At 41.4% G+C, this 20,460-nt stretch overlaps 1 protein-coding gene across 2 annotated transcripts in view; it reads left to right on the top strand.

Moving 5' to 3' along the window:
• Positions 1-7,273: 7,273 nt before the first annotated feature.
• Positions 7,274-20,460, top strand: part of LOC149283304 (dual specificity protein phosphatase CDC14A-like) — a 31,455-nt gene continuing 18,268 nt past the window's right edge. For both annotated transcript variants that reach the window (XM_089497667.1, XM_089497665.1), the window contains exons 1-3: positions 7,274-7,316; positions 10,419-10,509; positions 15,732-15,807. In XM_089497667.1, coding sequence (XP_089353793.1) covers positions 7,274-7,316; positions 10,419-10,509; positions 15,732-15,807 — 210 coding nt within the window. The remainder of the gene's footprint in view (positions 7,317-10,418; positions 10,510-15,731; positions 15,808-20,460) is intronic.

The following is a 20,460-nucleotide window of genomic DNA, read 5'->3' as shown; positions in this document are numbered from 1 at the left end:
GGCTTAAAGGTCAGGATGGCCACAGGAAGCCCGAGTCCACCAGTATGGCACACCAGGAGCAGCGCATGGTCCGATGAGGACAGCATAGAGGAATCATAACCTCTTCTACAGAGTTGGTTTCTGTTATAGTCTGAGAGCTAATCAGACGGTTTGTGTGCATGGAAGCAAGTTTCAGTTAACCTTATTGCACTGAACAACGTGTGACATTCTACAGTCACATTTGTGCCTCCAAATAAAATGGCGGTGAATCAAATAATGGTAATCTGTTGCTTTATTTATATGACCTGCCATGCAGTATCTAGGCTGAGACATCATTTTTTTTGGGAGTCAAGGTTTTTCAGATGCAGATTTGAAATATGTTCTGGGAAATGTCTTTTGTGGTGGTCGGCTTTCAAGCGGATCCGATGAATGTGCGCTTATGATGAATAGCCTACCTTGTTTATTTTATACAATAAAGTGTAAAAACTGCATATGCTTCACACTAGGGGACTGCATCGGGGTGTCAAAAAACTTGCAGGTGCGGGTGGTCAGACAATGTACCTGCGGATCCCAGTAATCCCACACTCCCCCAAGGCTGCCTTTGCGTTGCTCGCACACAGCATCTCTTCTCTTGTTCCGCCTAGGAACCCAGCGGAGTTATGTGAATTTACGTCACATGACTCTGCTCCGTTCATGCTTCCCCTGGGCGGGACAAGAAAAGAGACGCTGTGAGCGAGCAACGCAAAGGCAGTCTTGCGGGAGTGCGCGGGAAATCTGCAGTTCAGGTAAGGGGGGGTTGTATGAACGAGTATGCGTGATTGAGGGAATGAATGAGTGCCTGTGAATGAGGAAATTAAATTCTTCACTATCTCTAAAAGCTGTGACAGAATTTAGAGAACTTCATGATGAAATAAGCATTATTTTCTTAATATTCCAAAATGCAATAAAAGGGACACTTTTGCTTTATGAGGTGTGAGTTATGGGTTGGGGTTGAGGCTTTACTGGAAGTTTTATGTGACTTTATGACCTGCTTATGGCTGTTTATGTAATCAATGCATTTACATGCAATATATGTATGCTACATTAATTTAATTAATATATATTATTGTGAATCTTAGAACACTATGAAGTTCCCGCCACACAATCTGAGCTCCTATGGAGGGAACGAGAAAAACTTGATTTGGGTCCCAAAAAGGGACTGACCCTTCTAAAAAGAGACACTTGGGAGGTATTTCATTAAAAAAGTTTGTGCTACATTTTCAAAAGTGTACATTTAAAAAGTGTGAGTTATGTAACTATATTTCTTTACATATAGCGTGCAACACCTGAATACATTTGATTTGAAGACTACCAGTGAATTTAAGAATAATAGATGTTTTCTTGGTGCTAAAATGGGATCATTAAAACAGTGTGGGGATGCTGCCACTGGGGGGCAGTATAGAAACACAAGAATAGGCAAGTGCAGAGGTTACTGATCCCTGTCTGCGCCAATGTGGAGATTAAAAGATTACTGCGGCTCTCGTTGAGCCATGCCTCACTAACTAGGCCTCTAAATCCTAGGTTTGTTGTTTCTCCCTCCTCCCTGTGACTTCACTATAATACGCCGTCTACAAGAAATTCCGCTAGGTGCTTCTGTTACACCTGTCAGCGCCTTTTACTGTCCATGGGGATACATTGTACAGTCTTCAGTATCCTCCTGGATATAATAAGATAATTACACATCACTATGCTGTGTAATAATGCAGAACTCGCCAAAATTCAATGAGGAACGTTTAGTTCTGAAGGTAAATATCTGTAAGGCGTGGGTTAGTTTAACCTGGCGCATTATACATTTCCTTTATTATAACTCTTTGATGTGAGAGATCAATTTCCTCCCTTACTACGACATACTTCCTGCGTTACTTTTCATCTTTTGTCCTGTAGTGAGCTTCCAACCGGTGCTGGAGACAAATAAATATTTACCTGGAGAGGCTCTGCTGGATGGCGGAGGTGCCTTTGTTTCATAATATATAAGTAGCAATAAGAGTAATTAAGGTGGTTTTGTACCTTAATAATCATTTACTGCAGTTAAGTTGTTTTATCACAAAAAAACCCATAATACAATAATAAACTGACTCTAATGTTAGTTTTAAACACAACATTGACATTTTTTTTTTTTAAATATTAGTAAATAATTTTTAATGACGCATTAGGTATGTGAGTAATATATACTTAATGCTTTTGCTTAAATCTCAATAATTACCTAAATGTTTCACGCAAAGGCTCACCATGATCCCGTGGCACTGTGAAGCTTGTTATCGAGACCTGGAAGCCTCCCGAAGAGCTATTATGTCACACGCAACACATTTAATAAAGAGGCCGCAAATGGCATCCAATGTCCCTTACGCAAGCTGCAACCAGCAGAAGAGAAATATTTTCGGCAATGCACCCCAATACAATATGGGGGTTCTGATGTCATTGTTTGCGATTACTGCCTCTTTTAATCTGAAGTCTGGTTGGGAGAGGTGACACTGGAGAGCTGTGAAGAAAGGACACCTGTGCAAAATATCAGATTTATCCTACACACTGCTACATACTAGGTAAGGACACAATACTAGGTACCCTACTGACCGTGTAACTTTACCATGGAATAAAAACTGGTGGGATTTCCCATTAAACGTACATGTCAAAGCTCTTCTACTGCAAAGATGATGTATCCCAGCATGCAGCTGATCTCTCCCATCTAGTTTGATTTCCACTCGACTGTTTTGGAAATACAGTGCATCTATGGCATTTTGGAATCTCATTAATGTGCATGTAGCTGTCCCATGTTATACTCAAATGACTTGAAAGCACGCAACAATACTTCATTACATTAACTTGAACAGAGACTTACCTATTTACAAAAATTTGAGTTGAACTTGAGTACTGTCATTGGGCATGCAAGCAGAATTCACCAAAATTCAATCGGGTTGAATGGAGTTCTCTGCGTGATTGTGTTATGTTGGAATTGATTGTCACCTCAACAGCCAACTCAACCCATGTCAAAATGCTATGATTCATTTTCGTAGGAATTCTCTGAGAGTTGGCAGTGGAGTTGACTTCAACTGTGCTCCAGTTGACAGACGAGTTTAGTAAATATACACGTTGCTCAATTTCACCCAGCGTTGTTGAGTTTGTCTTAGCAGTTCCACTCGATCGTCAGCCTGATATTTTGGAAATAGATCCCCCTCTGATAGGCACAGTCTGGAGACCGGTGGGAGCAGTGGGGGGCTTGTAGCTGATCAACATCTAAGAGGCTTCTGGTTGCTACCACAGCTCTATGCCAAGATAGAAGAGCAGTAGCCTCACAGGCTCTGATCCACCCTCTAATTTAGGAAGATGTGAATCATACATTACCTTGAAATGAGATTTATTTCCCTGTTTGAGGAATACAACTGATTATCTGAAGGATTTCACATCTATTTTTTTTAGATTAGTGTCCATTAGGAGAGTAAACAACATGCAATTTTTAACCGTCCCATGTGGCCAAAATGTTAACCAAGTGCTCAACTATTTTAAAGAAATCCAAGCAGGGCTGATGATTTACTATTTCATCAAAACAATTTACATGCTTAAAAACAATGAATATTTCAGGAAGGCTTTTGGGTGAAATATGACATTAAAGAAAGGAAATGTGCACTCAAAAATAACAGGAATGGTCTTTCTGAAGCTGTGTTTAGTTACAAAACCCTTAAATTCACTGGGTGGCCTTGCGAATGCTCAGCTCACCAAAGGCTGACTGTAAAGGTGATGGTGATATTGATGGCTGTAAAGTCCCCTGTGCTTTGCTAAACTAATTGGCGAGGCATTGGGTATAGGTTCATATGTGAGCAGATCCAGTGCAAGGGCGAGCTGTGCAAATGACTGTGGTGACGCCTGAATAATATCAATTCCCCATCACTACGATACATTCCCAGGACGTTAACATGTGAAAGCAACAGCGGTGACTGGAACATCACACCTACTCTTTAAAGCCGCACACACCTCAACATCAACCGGCTGTTCATTCCATTAATACGTGTTTCTTTTCTTTCTCGGAAACACTAAGTTTCGCAAAATCTCTCCTTTTGAGGAGTGTCTGATGAAGAGACAAAATCGGAATATGTCACTCTGCCAGCTTGAATGACAATGACAGAAGCACAATAGTCCATGAAGCCTCTCCTTGAAGCAGGCAGACACAAAAAGATCTATGATATATGATAGGGTTGCTGCCCAATGCATCATATAACATAGTGAGTCCTTCCGTGCCTTTAGCCTTTATGGTTCCACACCCTATCCTTTATTATCTGTCCACTTGTATAGTTTGTCCCAAACTATTCCGCACCAACAGTTTCCAGGGAAGCTGTCTGCCACTCCCCGAGTTCCTTTGTGCAATCATGTCCGATATATTAGAGACTGGAATGGTGTTATTTACCTTTAAACCAACCCTTTCTATGCCAGTTGTTTGTATTATCGCCATGGACTCTGGTACACATATAACGTAGTGCTAGTCCAAACAGCAAAGGCAAGGGTTAACCCTGTGTATGACACTCCGGGCAATAATGTTTGTGAGGCTTGCTTGCCTAGGTTACCGTGTATCTGAAGTTGTACTGATAATGATATCACGATGTTTCTTGAACCAAAAGCAATTGTGTCATCTAATTATATGACATCACCTCCTGTGGGTCAAAAATGTGCAAATTGGAGCATTTAAAGCCCATCAAGCAAGTAAAGAGTTAGTTAAAAATCTGTTCTGTGCCGGTATATTGCAGTCTCATTAAATAGCTATGAATACAATTTTATGACCTGAAACTGCCAAGTTATGGAGCAGTAACAGTAAACCTGGAACTCCAGCAAACGTGTGTCAGGTCTGAAACCTGCATATAAATCTCAGCACGGGCATCTTCACACGTTCAGGTAATGGGAAACACCGTGTTATTATCCGTGTAACTGCTGTGTATTCAGAAAGAAGATTTCAATTAGTTTCAAACAGAATCTTTACAGTGAGCCCATAATTATAGGTGTTGAACCACTGATGGGGTCCAGCTAAATTGGCAAAGCTGCTTGAGTACTTATTTGAGCAAAGCCATGCCAAATTTTCAGATGAGCCCAAGTCAAAGTTCTTTTAGGCCACAAAGATCCGGTACTGAAAATCATAGAAGAACAGAGCAGAAGAACCTGAAGCACAAGGTGAAGAAGGTGGAATTAGCCTTTAATGACCGGCCACACAATGGCTCAGCACGGATCTCCAAGTAGAGTGGGTAGCCATGGTCCCAATTTCCAAACACGTACTGTGTCAGGGAAGCGGTCGTAGATACAGTTCCTGGAGGCCCATCAGGGAAATCAGAGACATCCGTGTCCCTAATTGTATTCCTATGTCCCCTTACAACCCTATTGTGTTAGTGAATCTGGGTATGACTTCATCTATAACTCTTACTAAAAAGATTAAGATTAAGAGTTTTGTCTATGACACAAGTGGTGGATTTAATGCAAGTAAATGACATAAGTATATTCATGTTCCTAATTGAAAATAAATATATTCAGTACCGTTTTATGTTTTTAAAAAGTGTAACATTTGCATAAGTCTTCTTCCCTCCTTATGTTAGTTTAGGTACTAAGTTTATTCCAGTAAAACCACTATGGGGATGGAATTATTCCTTCTACACTGCTTTGTTAGTGTATTTTACAGACAATAGGAAATATAAGCAGTAGGTATTGAGGGCTTTGGTCATAACAATCAAAGAAATTTCAACTGTAACAGATTAAGGAGAAAAGCACCAACAGGCATCTATAGATGATGTTAAGAAGAGTTGTATTTGCCCATTCAGCCTGAAACTGGCATTAAAACCCTAAGATTCCTGGTCAGACGCTGTGATTGCCGGTCAGTAGTATGTCCAGCCCTACACAGATTCTTGAGCATAGAGTTACTCTTCTCTCTCTCTCTTGAGATCCTTGAAAGACGACTCCAGTTTCTGCTTAGTTGAGGCTGAAGTTCCAAAAATAGTGTCAGGCTGCTGTTGGAGACACAAAGTTCTTCTATAAGGGACACTGGAGTATAAAACCACCCTAACCCAAAAGACCTACATGAGGTAGGAGGAGTAATGAGAATGGGATTGTTCTTGGTAACGGCAAGAGACTGTTTGGCGCCAACCACAACAAATCTCACAAGTCATTAACAAATTGCATTGTGAATGTGGGCAGTCATGCTGTAGGTGAGACCGTAAAGGTCTCTGCAGACTGATGCAAACCCTCACATTGTTTCATATTGGAATTCTGGGTAATAAAATACCTGGGGGCTCTTTGGGTTTGTATCGAATCTTTACTCATGTGCCAGTATTGGTCGTTCGAACGGACCTTTAACTCTTGGAGCCAAGTTGCAGCACCAGGATTTTAAAAGTCTGTATAAGCGACTCTATTGGTCACCAGCAGGGGGCTGGTCTGCCATCAACCAATGAAGTGCACTTGAACTTCATTGGTTGATGGCAAAGGAGGCCCCTACCGGCGACCAATAGAGTTGCTCGTAAGGATCTTTGAAATCCTGGCGCCAAAGCTGCTGCGTAATGCATACCGCGTCAACCCCGTATTTACCCCTTCAAAAAAAACGAACACGAAGAATGTACACGAATATTCGCCCTGAACAGAACACAGGAACAACGAATATTCGTGGTATACAACGATTTTTTGCCCCACGAAGACGAACACAAAGAGTTGGCCGGGGCCCAAGTCTACTGATGACAATGATTGCATATGATTCAATATGCATTTACAATGTGACAATATGGTGTATACAATATTATTATTATTATTATTATTACTAATAATATGAATCAATAATAATTATAAGTGTTGTTATTGTTATTATTATTTTAAGTAGTATTGATAATAATAATAACAATAATAACAATAGTAATTTTAAATTCTTCATGAGCCTCTTTCTTTGATCCCTGCGGCAGCAGACGAGTTAATCCCCAGCAACCTTGCTCCGCCCTCTATGGTCAGGCGAAACAAAGCCTTAGTAACGGAGCCCAGTGTATGATTGGCTGCCGGTTACTAGGAGCTGCAACTTTAAGAGACAGGAGAGTGAGTGGAAGAGGCTGGGGGTGAGAGACATCTGGGAGTCGAGAAGAAAGAGAGTGAGAAGAGTGTGAAAGAAGGAAAGGGGCGGAGGCGGAGGCCGTGTGTCTGGAGGGGACACTGAGAGGGACGGGGCAGATATGTGGAAGAGCACTCGGGGTTGGTGTAGGGGCAGATAAAGCAATGCCAGGGGCAGGAGCGGTCTCCCTGTAATCCGGGGATGGAGAATCAGGATCTGATCAGCGCATCGGAGATTATTAAAGGTGAGACGCGCGCCCTCGGGACCCGCAGCACTGATCCGTGTCACACACGCACACACTTTCTTGTAGATGCGTGTCGTCGTGAATGGACTGCTTCCTACTATTACATAAATGCATGGGGCTGTAGGGCTGCAGTTATTTAGGGGATCAGCCCCTTACACCCCATGTTCACGGTTATCATGTATGTTGATGCATTGACACAGCACATGCACTCATATAGCACAGACATGTAGTTGTATACATCGTGCATTACTTTGCCGCTCATCGGTTTCATAAATCCATATGGTGGTGAAGCAGAACTTTTACTGTCCCTGCTGATAATGCCCTTATGGCTGTACATTAGTCACCCTATAGCCCAGTAGTTTAGAACCAATTCTGATGGCTGATGGGGGCAAAGATCCTGCCTTATCATGTTACTTACAGCAATCACTGCTCCCAAGTGCAGTTCTCTGAATCTGTGCATTACTTGGTCACATTGATGGGGAGCTACTCCTGAGACCTTCCGCTCTCCTACACCCTGAAATCACCACCAGTTCGGCGTTTTTAACCAAAACCTTTGTTTTTTTTGTAAGAAATCCTCAAATCTTTATGTTATATGAGATTATACTTTTAATGCATTCAGTAGGTGAACATTTTACTCAAGTTGCACGTTACCCAGTCCATGAATGATTACTTTCCCTGTGTTAATAACAAACAGGAGTGGCTTGCCAGCTTGTCCCGTTGTCTCTGGTTACGGTTACATAGCTTCGGGTTCCCTTTGCTTAGGAAACTGCGTTAGATTTATGCTTGACGCAGTAAAGCTGGATTATCTACCAGCGCTCGTGATTTAGCGGTCCGTGTTAAATGGCCTGTTCGCTCGATCCCCTTCCCTCATTAGCGACCTGTTTTCATGCTTTGTCTCCGTGGTTACGAACCTCCGAGAGGCTTCACAATTCCTACCTATTCTTTGTGGTGAAGCCATTTGCGAGACAAACTTTTACTGTTTAACTAAACTCATTGCTGGGCGAGAACGCATTAGACTGGAAGAAAACTTTTCTATTCCTGTGATATTCGATCTCCATAATCCTATTCCCTGTGACTGTTGTATTGCCTTCACTAGATGCCAGAGATGAAGGGGTTAAACCGTTACCTAGGTAACCCAAAGCAGCGCCCGCTAATTCCTGTTTTATTATACAGGCACTTAGATGTCCCCGTGACAAGGTGTCGCTGGAGGCGCATAATGGGCCAGAAACTATTTTATTGTCACAATGCTTCATTTTAAAGGCCAGAGAAAGTGAAGCGATCATGGTTTGTTCCGCTTTCTATTCATTTGTACAGCGCTGCAGAATATGATGGCGCTATATAAAACAATAAATAATAAGTTCTATATAGCGAAGGGCAGGGCAAATCTCAGGAGTCGGGTAGCCACCTAACTCTTTATAGTGTTTTGTGTGAATCAGCGAGGGTGACTTTATATCTTATAAAAAGACCAGCTGCTTTATAAGATTGTAACGTGACTGGCTGGTATATTTTACATAGATGTGTCCAGGCGTAAGAATTGAGTGACGCCATAATACAATTTACATCTGATGTCATCAGTTTAATTAGACATTGAGATATATATATATATATATATATATATATACCTGGGAACACCCAGGCTTCGGCTACGTGTAGACCTCCCTTTTCGGGATGCAGGTAGGCAGTCCTGCTGACGACTTGGAAGGTCCCACTGACATCACAGGTGGTCCCACTTATGTCAGTGAGTGGTCCAGCCGTAATATTCGAGTGAACAAGGTACACTTTGTAAATGGCAAATGATTAAAGTAGATTAGAAGAATGGTCAGGAGTGTGGCAGCTGCAGTTTAATGTTGATAAATGTAAAGTTCCAAGGCAGAATATAGCATTGGGAGCACTATTCTGCAATAGCGTCCGAGAAAGCAAGCAGTAAGACGTCACCTAGAGTATTGTGCACAGGTCTGGAGACCCCCATCTTGACATATTGACATTTTGGTAAATGGTTCACAGGATAAAAATTATGAAGACCCACTAAATGATCTCAATATGTAAAGTTTAGAGACGAGAGATGTGATTTAACAAAGTACAGAAGGGAAGCTTTTTTTTTAAAGGAGTAGACATGATAGCAGGAGATTATAATCTAAAACTAAAGGGGTAGGGGTTTACGTGTAATGTAAGGAACTTTTGCATTACAGGGAGGGTGCTAAATAATAGCACATCTATGGCAGAGAGTGCGTAGGGCTCTTTTTTAAAGGCTTTTTCACATAACCTCTATATGTAGATTAACAGATAGTTGAAAAGACACCCTGCATGAATGATGTCATAGTTCAAAATTCCTTAGATCGAACGAGAGATACAATAACTGAGTAAAAAGTGATGGACTTCATAAATTCCAATCATTTTAAGCACATACAAAATAAACTCTTGGTAATCCCATATTTCTGCCTTAATATATTTGTATATAGCATGAGTAGAATGTGGTTGACTTAATAGATTCTAGGCTTCACAGGAACATAAAAAGGATTTTATGAAAGTCTCCCAGGATTTGTGGTTGGATTTCTCTGAGCTTGGAAATACGTTATTTTTGGTAATCCCATATTAGTCTTTTTTTTTATATAGGTTGTTGTGTAATATTATTTTTTCTGCCAATGAAAAAGTTGCTTAAAAGCGCAGCTATCAATAGTTACAAAAGTATACACATAAATGAGACATAATTTCGGATATATTTCCGTCTCTGTATGTAATTTATTTTCATGTGAGCTCCATCACCATTTTGGTAGCCTTCCTCTGAACTCTCTAGTATGTCAATATCTTTCTGGAGATGGGGTCTCCAGAACTGGACTCAATACTCTAGGTGAGGTCTGACCAGGGATCTGTAAAGTGGTCAACCCACCATTCTCTTCCTACTAATGCCTCTAGCCATATAACCCAACACCCTGATTGCTTTTCCCAAAGCTTTGTGGCACTGCCTGCTTACCTTCAAGTCCTCAGAAGGACTACCTTGTTCCAGTGGAAACTCTTACAGATAAATACAGCTCTCATATTGAATGTTGTAAGTGCTTTTTCCTTCAATAACGGACTAATACCAAACTGTTCCATCTTTCATAGATCGCTTATATTTTGCAACCTTGAGGAACAAACCAAAGAGCACAGTAAACACTCACTATTTCTGTTCAGATGAGGAATTTGTGTATGAGAAGTAAGTATATTTAATTAGTTAAAAACAATCAAAGAAAATGTACTACACTGGTATACTTATATCTATTAAAATGGTGCAAAATACTTTATCATTGAGTAACTGTTACCAGTTTTATCCTGTGTTTGTTGCAAAATTCTTAACGCTATATAGTGTTCAGAAGATATTCTTGTGTTTATGGTATATACAATTCTAGGTTCATGAAGGTAACCGGATCTGATTGCAAGCCAAGGTCACCCACAGTATGAGAATGTATCCAGCATGACACATAGATACATTGAATTTGACAGCAGAACTATTCGGTCTATCTAGTCTGCCCATTCTTTTCTTGCTTTAAAGGCTTCAATTTTAACTAAAGCCTGGTCTAGTCTCAGATTCAGGATAACCATACACCTTTCCCATTCATGTTTAAATTCCCTCACTGTAGTAACCTTTGCCACTTCTGGAAACTTCAATACAGAATTCTCAAATACCTCCCTACTTAGACGGGCGGCTCAGTCACCTGACCGTTCCTATAGTTTAAATGTATTTTACAACTGTGTTCTTTTGCTCTGTGTTTGACCTTATCTACAAGGTCGCACAAAACAAGTTATTGCTATTGAATTATTATTATGTTTTATTGTTTTCTGTAGCGCCATCATATGTAGTTGGGGTATATTACAACTACAGAGGTAAAAGTGCCACTGTTAGGGACTATAATATAGAAATTGCATGAAAGGGACTAGGAAAGGTGAGCTGAAGAAGATGGGAGGAAGGGTGTTAAGGCATAAGGCATGCTTAAATAAAGGGAGAGGCGTTAGTAAAGCAATGAGCGAGGAAGATAAGTCTGGCAGCAGCGTTCATGGTGGATTATAGTAGGGCTAGATGCATATGAGGGAGACCAGCTAAGATAGAGTTACAATAGTCAAGGTGGGTGATAATGAAATAAGAACCTTAGTGGCCTCTTGTCTTAGGAAGGGACAAATGTGGGCAATATTTTAAGATGGAGACGATAGTTTTTTTATAACAGACTGAATGTGGGGGGTGAATGAGAGGTCAGAGTCAATTGTGACACAAAGGCAGGGAACATGAGGAGATGTTTGCACCATTAACATTGAGGGAAACTGATGAGGAAATATTAACATTGTAGGGAGAGTGGATGAGAAGTTTTGGAGAGGTTGAGTTTTAGGAACTGTGCAGAAATCCAGTCAGACGAGGCAGTTAGTTGCCCTATCTAAAATAGAAGGAGAGAGATCAGGAGAGGATAGGTAGATCTGAGTGTCCCCGGCATACAGGTTATGTTGAAAGCCAAAGGTTGAGATTAGTTTGCCATAAATGTAGTGTAAAGGGAGAATATAAGTGGTGCTAGAACTAAGCCTTGGGGTTCCCGACTGAGAGGGTTAGGGGAGGGGAAGTGTCACTGGAGACGGAGATGCAAAAAGTACAATCAGAAAGCTAGGATGTGAATCAGGAGAGAGCTGTGTCACAGAGATGAAAACCATGAAGAGTTTGAAGGAGAAGGGGATGGTCCACAGTGTCAAGAGCAGCAGAAGGATTAGCGTAGAGTAGTGGCCCTTGGATTTAAGTAACTTTAGCAATGTGATATCTGTAGAATGTGTTGTGTGGAATACAGGATGAAGAGGGTCAAGTAAAGAATTGGAGTCAAGAAACTTGGGATGGTAGTTGAAAAGATCAGGTCTGGGGAGGACTTTTTTAAGACTGAAGTAGCATGGTAGCATGGTTGATGTAGCATGAGTATGGGTCAGAACCAGTAGAGAGGGATAGATTGAAGATATGTGCTTGTGTAGGGCAAGGGTAGATGAGAGAGACTAGGTAAGATGGGAAGGGATAGCATCAAGGGGACATGTGGCTGGACAAGAGGAAAGAAGAAGAGTGTGAACCTCTATTAACAGCATCGCTATTTCTAAAGCCTGTTGATTTGTCTGGTTTTGTGACAGCTTCCCCAAACACAGGCATGTGGACATGGATGCCTTTTTGTACCATAGTTTGAGACTGCAATCTGAAATTGATGTTGTAGATCAGGTATATGATGATAATGTGTCATCCTAGCATGACCACTTTCCATAGACAATATGTGGTCTTTATTGCAGGAAACAGTGATTTAATGACCACTCTAGGAGCTCTGTGATCTTGGCGTGCCATGATCATTAATTGTTCAGGAGTAGAAGCCTCCTTCTTTAATTCTCTGTACAGGCTTTGGTTGGTGGATGGAACTTGCAGTTTCCACACCATCTAAGGCAAGGGTGTTAAACTCCAGGCCTTGAGAGCTGCAAACAGAACAGTACTTTCTGGTACTCAAGCAGGGATATCCAGATACTGACAACTGTTTGCTTCTCTTGAGGCATTGAATTCAACACCCATTTATTAAATGTAAACCATGTGTATGTTAATGCTTCGTATGAAGAAGCTTTGGAAGATATTATGACCCAGTGATGGAAACCAACAACAGTATATGGAGGTGGTGTTTTTCTCCAGCCCGTTAGATGAGATAAGAGCTGTAGACTCAAAGTATGTGTTTCAGGAAAATCACATTCGTTTTAAAACAGGAAATTCTGCAGCCATTAATTGTTCCTTATACAAGGAATAATCAGTTGATTGTTAAGTACTTCCTTTAATCCTAGTGAGTGGAGATGGTATCTCGCCAACAGACTTTTGTTATCTTTAAGATAACCAATAAGAAGATGTCACCTATGTATGTTTATGACAAAGAAATACTTCCTTTATGGATTTGTGCCACCAAAAAAAACATTAATGTAATAGCCTGTCCCACTTAATTTCCCCTTGCCTAAGAATTTCTACATAGAGTTTTAATAAGTAACTAAGGACTGATTAAGGTCTGAGTCTTATATCAGGAATAATGGGCAGAGTAGGTGGGTCCAATGGTTCTTACCTGCCAGCAAAATCTATGTTTCTGACATAACCCCTTCCCACAACTGTAGATTCCAGCGGAGTTAAAAAAAAAATTGGGGTATAGTCCTGCGCCAGGTGAAGAGAAGGAGAGGAGAAAATAGAAAAAGAGATTAAAAAAGCTGCTGAAAACACCAGCCGAGCAGTTTCCGATGCTGAGAATAGAGGAGTGCAACAAGATAAATGATGATGGCTCTAATAGAGAGCAGGACTAAACACACCTGCTGTGTTCAGTAATATAGACATAAAATTTATATAAATAGTACATATAAAACATATTCCAATAGAATAAAAGTGACCGACAAAGCATAAAAGTAGATATAATGCTTGTTTGTCTGCGACGCAAAGTGAGAAGCACCCGAAACTCCTTGGAACCCTGAAAGTGGATGACAAATCTGTTTTATTCTCCTCCGTGCTTTTTAGAAATCAAATCATATACTGTATAGCGGACATTCTCTACATCAATATTCATATCCCATTGTTTATCTCAGGTCTTTTATCCTGCAGCCATCTAGACGCATATCCTTTCTTGCAGCTAGTACTACTTAAAAGACTTATGTTTGTGTTTGTCAGCCATTACTTCTGAAAAAGCCTTACAGCACAACACGTCATTGACAAACAAGCATTGCATATTGTTTTGTGCTTTGTCGATCACTTTTATTCCATTGGAATATGTTTTATATATAGTTATATTATTATTATTTTTTGTTTTTAACACCGTCACCATCATTTACCTTGTTGAGTTAAACCCAGTCAGGTCTAATTCTCGTAGTTACCAAAATTGAGCCGATTGACAGGGTTCATTAATTGAATTTGTCAAGGGAAGGGGTTATTCTTCTATGGTTTTTCATCTACATTTTAATCAGCTCATTTTCATACAAGGGTGAGTGGTGATATCACAAGTTGAGTAGGGATAGTTGTATTAAAACTTTCATCACAGTACCCAAAAACAAACTTTCTCTCTGGTTTTATTCACACAGTTTAGGTAGCTCTTGTTTTTGGTAGAACCACTGAACTATTGTCCTTTTAGTTGCTCTCATTCAGGATTAAACCTGAAACTAAAAGTTAGACCATTGCTAAAAGCTCTTCATATGAATAGTCCATTACTCTAAAACGATTAAAGGGACATGAAGAAGTGTATGCAGTAGCAGTAACAGTCATTGTATAGATCAAAAGGGAATACATCAGTTGGCTTCACTCCTTAGTGACTGCTTTATATAACATTCTAGAGGCAACAACATTTAATTTGCTCTTCTTCTCATCTATGAATATGATATTATGCAGTGTCCCATATACACTGCATCACCAGTATGACAATCCATTTGGTTACTGTTCCCCTTGTAATTGTGAAGTGTTATTGTTCTTGTGAATCTGATGCTAATATGGCTCTACTGAGTTTCTTTCCCTGTGACTTTTAGAGTAGTTCCCCCCCCCCCCGAGGGTGATCTGCGATCCCCATTTGTAATCTCACTTCTCCACGCTGATGGCTTTAGACTAGTCATGGGTTTACTTGTCGGATTTATTGTTCCGGTGTTGCAGGCATACAGGCCAGTGTGAGGAGCCTTAGGGAATTTATCCATAAGCAGTAAAGCTTACGATTTCAGGTTCCTAGCACAGCTCAATAAAAGATGCCGGTAATATTTTCTCATTATCCTTTTCTCATATTTCCTCTTCATCTTCCTTCTTCCCTTGTGCTTCCCTTCTTCCTGCAAGGTTATTCCTGATTTTCATGTGTTAATAGTACAACTACTTTCCTGCTCTGTCTCCCCTCTTCATCTCCTGTTCTAGTCTGCAAATCCCTTCCACGCCGTCCTTCTTTCATTTACATGCCAGCCAAGATAACTGTGTCCCATCAACTCTCCCCAGGGGACAATTTGTCTGTCACACTGTCACAAGGATTATATTATTTTCCAATGCTTTGTGAATTCTCAACCTGTCTGAAAATAAGCAGTCTTAAAATGTACTCTTAAACAATTCTCGCCAGAATTATTCATTTTTGGAAGATTCGTACAGCTGTCCAGCCTTTGAAATGTCTATTCAAGTGCTTGACAAATCCCAGGAGCCAGATTTTTAGGTCTGGCTCCTAAATTTTCAGTTCATTAGAGGTGTACATCTTGCTGGCTAAACAACAAAAACATCAAACCGGTTCTCAGATTTGTCTGCCTGGCTTCTAACTTCGACCGAGTTTTGACCGGTTGTGGTCTAATCCATTATGCTTCTGTATGCTTGTATGAGAGACCTCCTTATGTATTCAGTTATAGTTGATATCTGTAGTATTATCTCAAAACCAGCTCCTAAACGGAATTCTTTCTTTGCAGCTTCTATGCAGATTTTGGGCCCCTAAACCTTGCTGTTCTGTACAGGTTCTGCTGCAAACTCAACAAGAAGCTTAAGGTATGTCTGCTCTGGAATGTAACTTCACTGTGGGCTTCAGTTAGGCCACTGCTTGCCAATTCATGGGGTGACCTTCTGTGACTGTGACTGCTGACTCTCAACTATATTCCTACTGCAGAATGTCATTATCCTCACATAGTAATATGACTGGGGCTTCATATACCCCATTATTCTGGGTAAGAATTATGACTTCGGCACAGCCATGTATTATGAATTGATTTCATCATTGTATTAACTGGGGTATATAAAAGGTGATACAGATGCAGTGTTTCAAACATAGCAGCCAATGAAATGATCCAGTCAGTAGGATTGACTCGTAGGTTTTCATGGTACTAAGACCAAATGTTAATAACTGCCACTAAAACCAATGTCCAACTGTGCACCCACAAGCCTTTCCCAAATTGGACCTCAGAATTTAGGAACTAGTCAGAAAATATCCGGAACCAGTTTGATTTCAGAGCCAGGTAGAGACCTTAAAGATAAATATAAAAGCACAGGCAGGGCTGGTGAACAGAGAGAAGGTAATAAGCAGTAGGAGAGGATAAGGGCATTCAAAAAGCTGTATGAAAAATACCATAAACATTTGATTAAGCCGTGATTGTGTGGCCCAAAATACCTGCAATTGTGTTGGCACTTGACTGTGTTGGCGGAAGAAAACAGGCTTAGATGTAGGTTTGCATACTTCAATAGGTTTGCATTTGTGCTTTAGTGTAGAGATTTAACAACCTTCAGTGAGTATAAAGTAATCCTCCAGGCTACAGTATATCCAGGGACTGAATGAGAGATAATTTACTAAAATAACCCAGTCTTAGTGTCCCTTCCCCCCTTTCTGTAATCTGCTCCCTCCCCGTTTTGCTCTGATTGTGCAAGGAATCCGAGATCCATGAGATTTACACAATGGGCTAGTCTTTGTGTACCAGACCTGAAATCTGATGAGACTCCCTCTATCCATCTCAGTGCCCAGGAGTGCCAAGTACATACTCCAGACCATGAGCTGATCACATTGTAGCTCTGCACCTTGTGCCATTAGATGTCTGTTCCCTCTTGGGCAAAAGCTCTTCGATTCTTATGCCAGAAAGCACAGAATCTGTTGTAAGACCTTATTAAAAGACCTGTCACGTGTTCACGTTTTACCAGAACAATCTAAGTATTAACAGGAATGTCCCAGTTTCCCTTAAACCTTTCTGCACGGCTGTTTTATGCCCCAGTTCCGAGCGCAGCAGATTAAAGCTTTTGTTTATCCCACTTTGATTGATGCAGTCGCTGCAGGTAAGCATGTGAAGTCATGCACAGTGTTTGTTACCTCCTGAACACGGCCGAGGTTTAGAAAACATATTTAATTAATATTTAAAACCATTATTAAAACCATGTATTAATCCGGATTGGCCAAAGTGGTACCCTTAGTTGTGTTAATTGAACCATGCGTGGTGTTGGCAGGAGCTGATGGCTGTGATATTTTAGGATACATTATATATAGGACACCCTTTTGTTTTAATCAAGTTAAGAAAGTTCAGAGGTGACCATAGGCAAAAGACTCCCTTCAGGTTCTTCAGCCTTCTTTGTAATCACTGTATTATGGTGCGTGACATTGTTGATTGTAGGTCATGTTTGGCCGGGATTCCAAACGCTCCATTTGTTTTCTGTTCCTAATTCATGTCCTTATCTACCAATTAGCACGGTGCCTGCTTCCAGCATGTTTCACAACAAAGCAGACAGTAATTGTTGCAGATTAGATATGTCGTTCAGAGCAGGACACTTTACAAAGCGCCTTATCGCAAAGGGCCAGTTCCTGAAAACACGATTTTTCTGCTGTTACCATGGAAATTGTGCATCATGTGTTTGAGGTCTTCATGCTCGCTTCATGTTATCTTGGACAGCTTCAAAGGGAATAATAAAACTGCTCATTTTTATTTACATTGTTAAAGTTATCCACCAGGCTGTGGTACAATGACAAAAAAATGTGGTTTGAAAAGTGGTTGTATCACCATAGCAACCAATAGTTTTAGAAAAGTTAGTTCGAGTAAGAAAGCCAAAATTAAAATGAATTTGAAATTGTAGGGCGCATATGACCCTAAAACCCTAAAAATTCTAAGACTAAAGAATTAGGAGTGCGTTTTAAGAGCATCAATTAAAGCTGTAAGTAAAACTGTCCTCAGTCAGGCGACCAGGGTGTGCAGTGTGTGATATTGTATCTCTCTTCAGAGGGTTTGGAGGTGCTGTTGTCTTCTGAGGAAGTTGAAGGTAAAGTGTCAGCCGAATGCTGCTTTGCTTGTGTGCGTTGCCCGGAGATCACCACGGGAATAGGCCCGCATGTGGTCATCACCCCTAGGGCTTGGTGGAAGCTCAGTCACCCATTAGTATTCACTGCATGCAGTGCCTTGGGAGCAGCTTGGGAATTGGATTACACGCTAAACACTCCCACTACTCCAGCAAGGGGATGCGCTACCGCTTGTGCCGTTACCTTGTTTTTTTGAAATTGTGTCAAAGTCCTTGCAGGGGTGTGTTTTCTCACTTCAATTTAGTTTACATTTGTGCAGGCTTTATCTTTCTTTTCAACATATTTAACCATGAAGATAGGTGAGGTTGGTGAACTTCCATTACATTCGCTGCGCCCCTGTGTGTGAGGCAGACTTCCATTCACTGCGCCCCCTGTGTGTGAGGCTGAACTCCATTCACTGCGCCCCCTGTGTGTGAGGCTGACCTCCGTTCACTGCGCCCCTGTGTGTCAGGCTGACCTCCATTCACTGCGCCCCTGTGTGTGAGGCTGACCTCCATTCACTGCGCCCCTGTGTGTGAGGCTGACCTCCATTCACTGCGCCCCTGTGTGTGCAGCTGAACTCCATTCACTGCGCCCCTGTGTGTGCAGCTGAACTCCATTCACTGCGCCCCTGTGTGTGAGGCTGACCTCCATTCACTGCGCCCCCTGTGTGTGACGCTGACCTCCATTCACTGCGCCCCCTGTGTGTGACGCTGACCTCCATTCACTGCGCCCCTGTGTGTCAGGCTGACCTCCATTCACTGCGCCCCTGTGTGTGACGCTGACCTCCATTCACTGCGCCCCCTGTGTGTGACGCTGACCTCCATTCACTGCGCCCCTGTGTGTCAGGCTGACCTCCATTCACTGCGCCCCTGTGTGTGACGCTGACCTCCATTCACTGCGCCCCTGTGTGTGAGGCTGACCTCCATTCTCTGTGCCCCCTGTGTGTAAGGCTGAACTTCATTGTTATACTTGCATGGCAGAGTCTCTGCATCCCTTTGTGTGTTTATTATCTATTTTGCACCCTGTATTGTAGATATAAAGATAACTTTCTTTATCTTCTCTAAATCAGGTGTTTGCATGTGAGCTGGAGACTGTGGTGTTCAGCTGGGGTTACAACTGTCTGACTACATTGTATATTATTACCCTGGAATGTTTCTCCTGTGATTACTGTCCCCTGCATAATGCATACTTCAGTCTGTGAGGAGGCTTTTGAGAACTCTAACTATGCATTATCCAGTCCAACCAAGGTCCACTTTCAAGAGATGCTTAGTGATGACCCGCATAATTTATATGAAATAGCATGGCTCTTGTTTCAGTAATTTCTTGCCTGGTGATACTTCATCACATGGCGTGTAGCCCTCCTTCTCCTACTGTTGTTTGTATAAGGAGACCCTGTCCCACTTTGTGTCAGGAGAAGACAAGGTATCACTAGTATCCACAGCAATTCCATGAAGCATTTGGACTGTGTGATCACTGTTCTACACTAAGATTGCTGGTAACCCATTCACCAAAGAGTTTGCAGGAAAGATGAGGTTTCAACCCCGATGAAGGGCCAACCCCAGTGAAAGACCAACCCAGTAGGCTTCTCCTGCAGTTTGGCCTGAGCTGGCCCTGTATAATGCATTATTCAGTGAGTGAGGTGGCCTTCATGAAATTTAACATGTATTATACAGGACCAGCCAAGCTGCCAGTTATTATGTAACGTGTAGGCTGTGAAGGGGCAAACAGTAAGCTGTCTTCCTCTTTTAGGAGTTTGTTGTGAAATGTCATACATGTGCTCCCAATATGTTCCTCTCAACTCCAAGTCCCCCTCAACTGCATCGTGTGCAAATGTCAATGACAAGAGGTATACCATGGATGGACCCATTAGCTCTCTGTATTGACTCATTACGATAATAAAAAGGGAATTCTTACATCTGAAGAAGGGACCTCAAGTTCTGAGGTCTCGAAAGCTTGGGTTACTCTACAACTTCTAGATTGTAAGCTCATTTGAGCAACGCCCTCTTCACACTTTGTTTCTGTTATTCATAATTTTATGCACTACTTTTTTTAACCTTGATGCAGCATTTGATGGCACTATATAAATCAATAAATAATAATCTTACTTTATGAACACACTGGTCCAATAAAAAGGTATTACACACATTTTCAGGGTTTTTTTTGTTTACTTAAACGAAAATATGCACAGGTCTATTCACTAAACAGCAAGCGTATGTGAGTTGGCAGAAAATAAAAGTTAGCAGCAGTGTCCACTTTATAAATACAATATTTGCCCTGTTGGTTAAAGATGCCTTCGGAGGCATAGAGAGCATCAATGCCCACCAGCCTGGGCGCATTGGGATAAGGGTTAAAGTGCCGTCAACATTTTGCAGAGGCATGAAGGGCCATCCTTA

Source organism: Sceloporus occidentalis, unplaced genomic scaffold, assembly GCF_023333645.1.
Source record: "Sceloporus occidentalis isolate IW3139 unplaced genomic scaffold, rSceOcc1.0.p SCAF_106, whole genome shotgun sequence".
NCBI lineage: Eukaryota > Metazoa > Chordata > Lepidosauria > Squamata > Phrynosomatidae > Sceloporus > Sceloporus occidentalis.
This window is presented reverse-complemented; position numbering and strand designations above follow the sequence as displayed.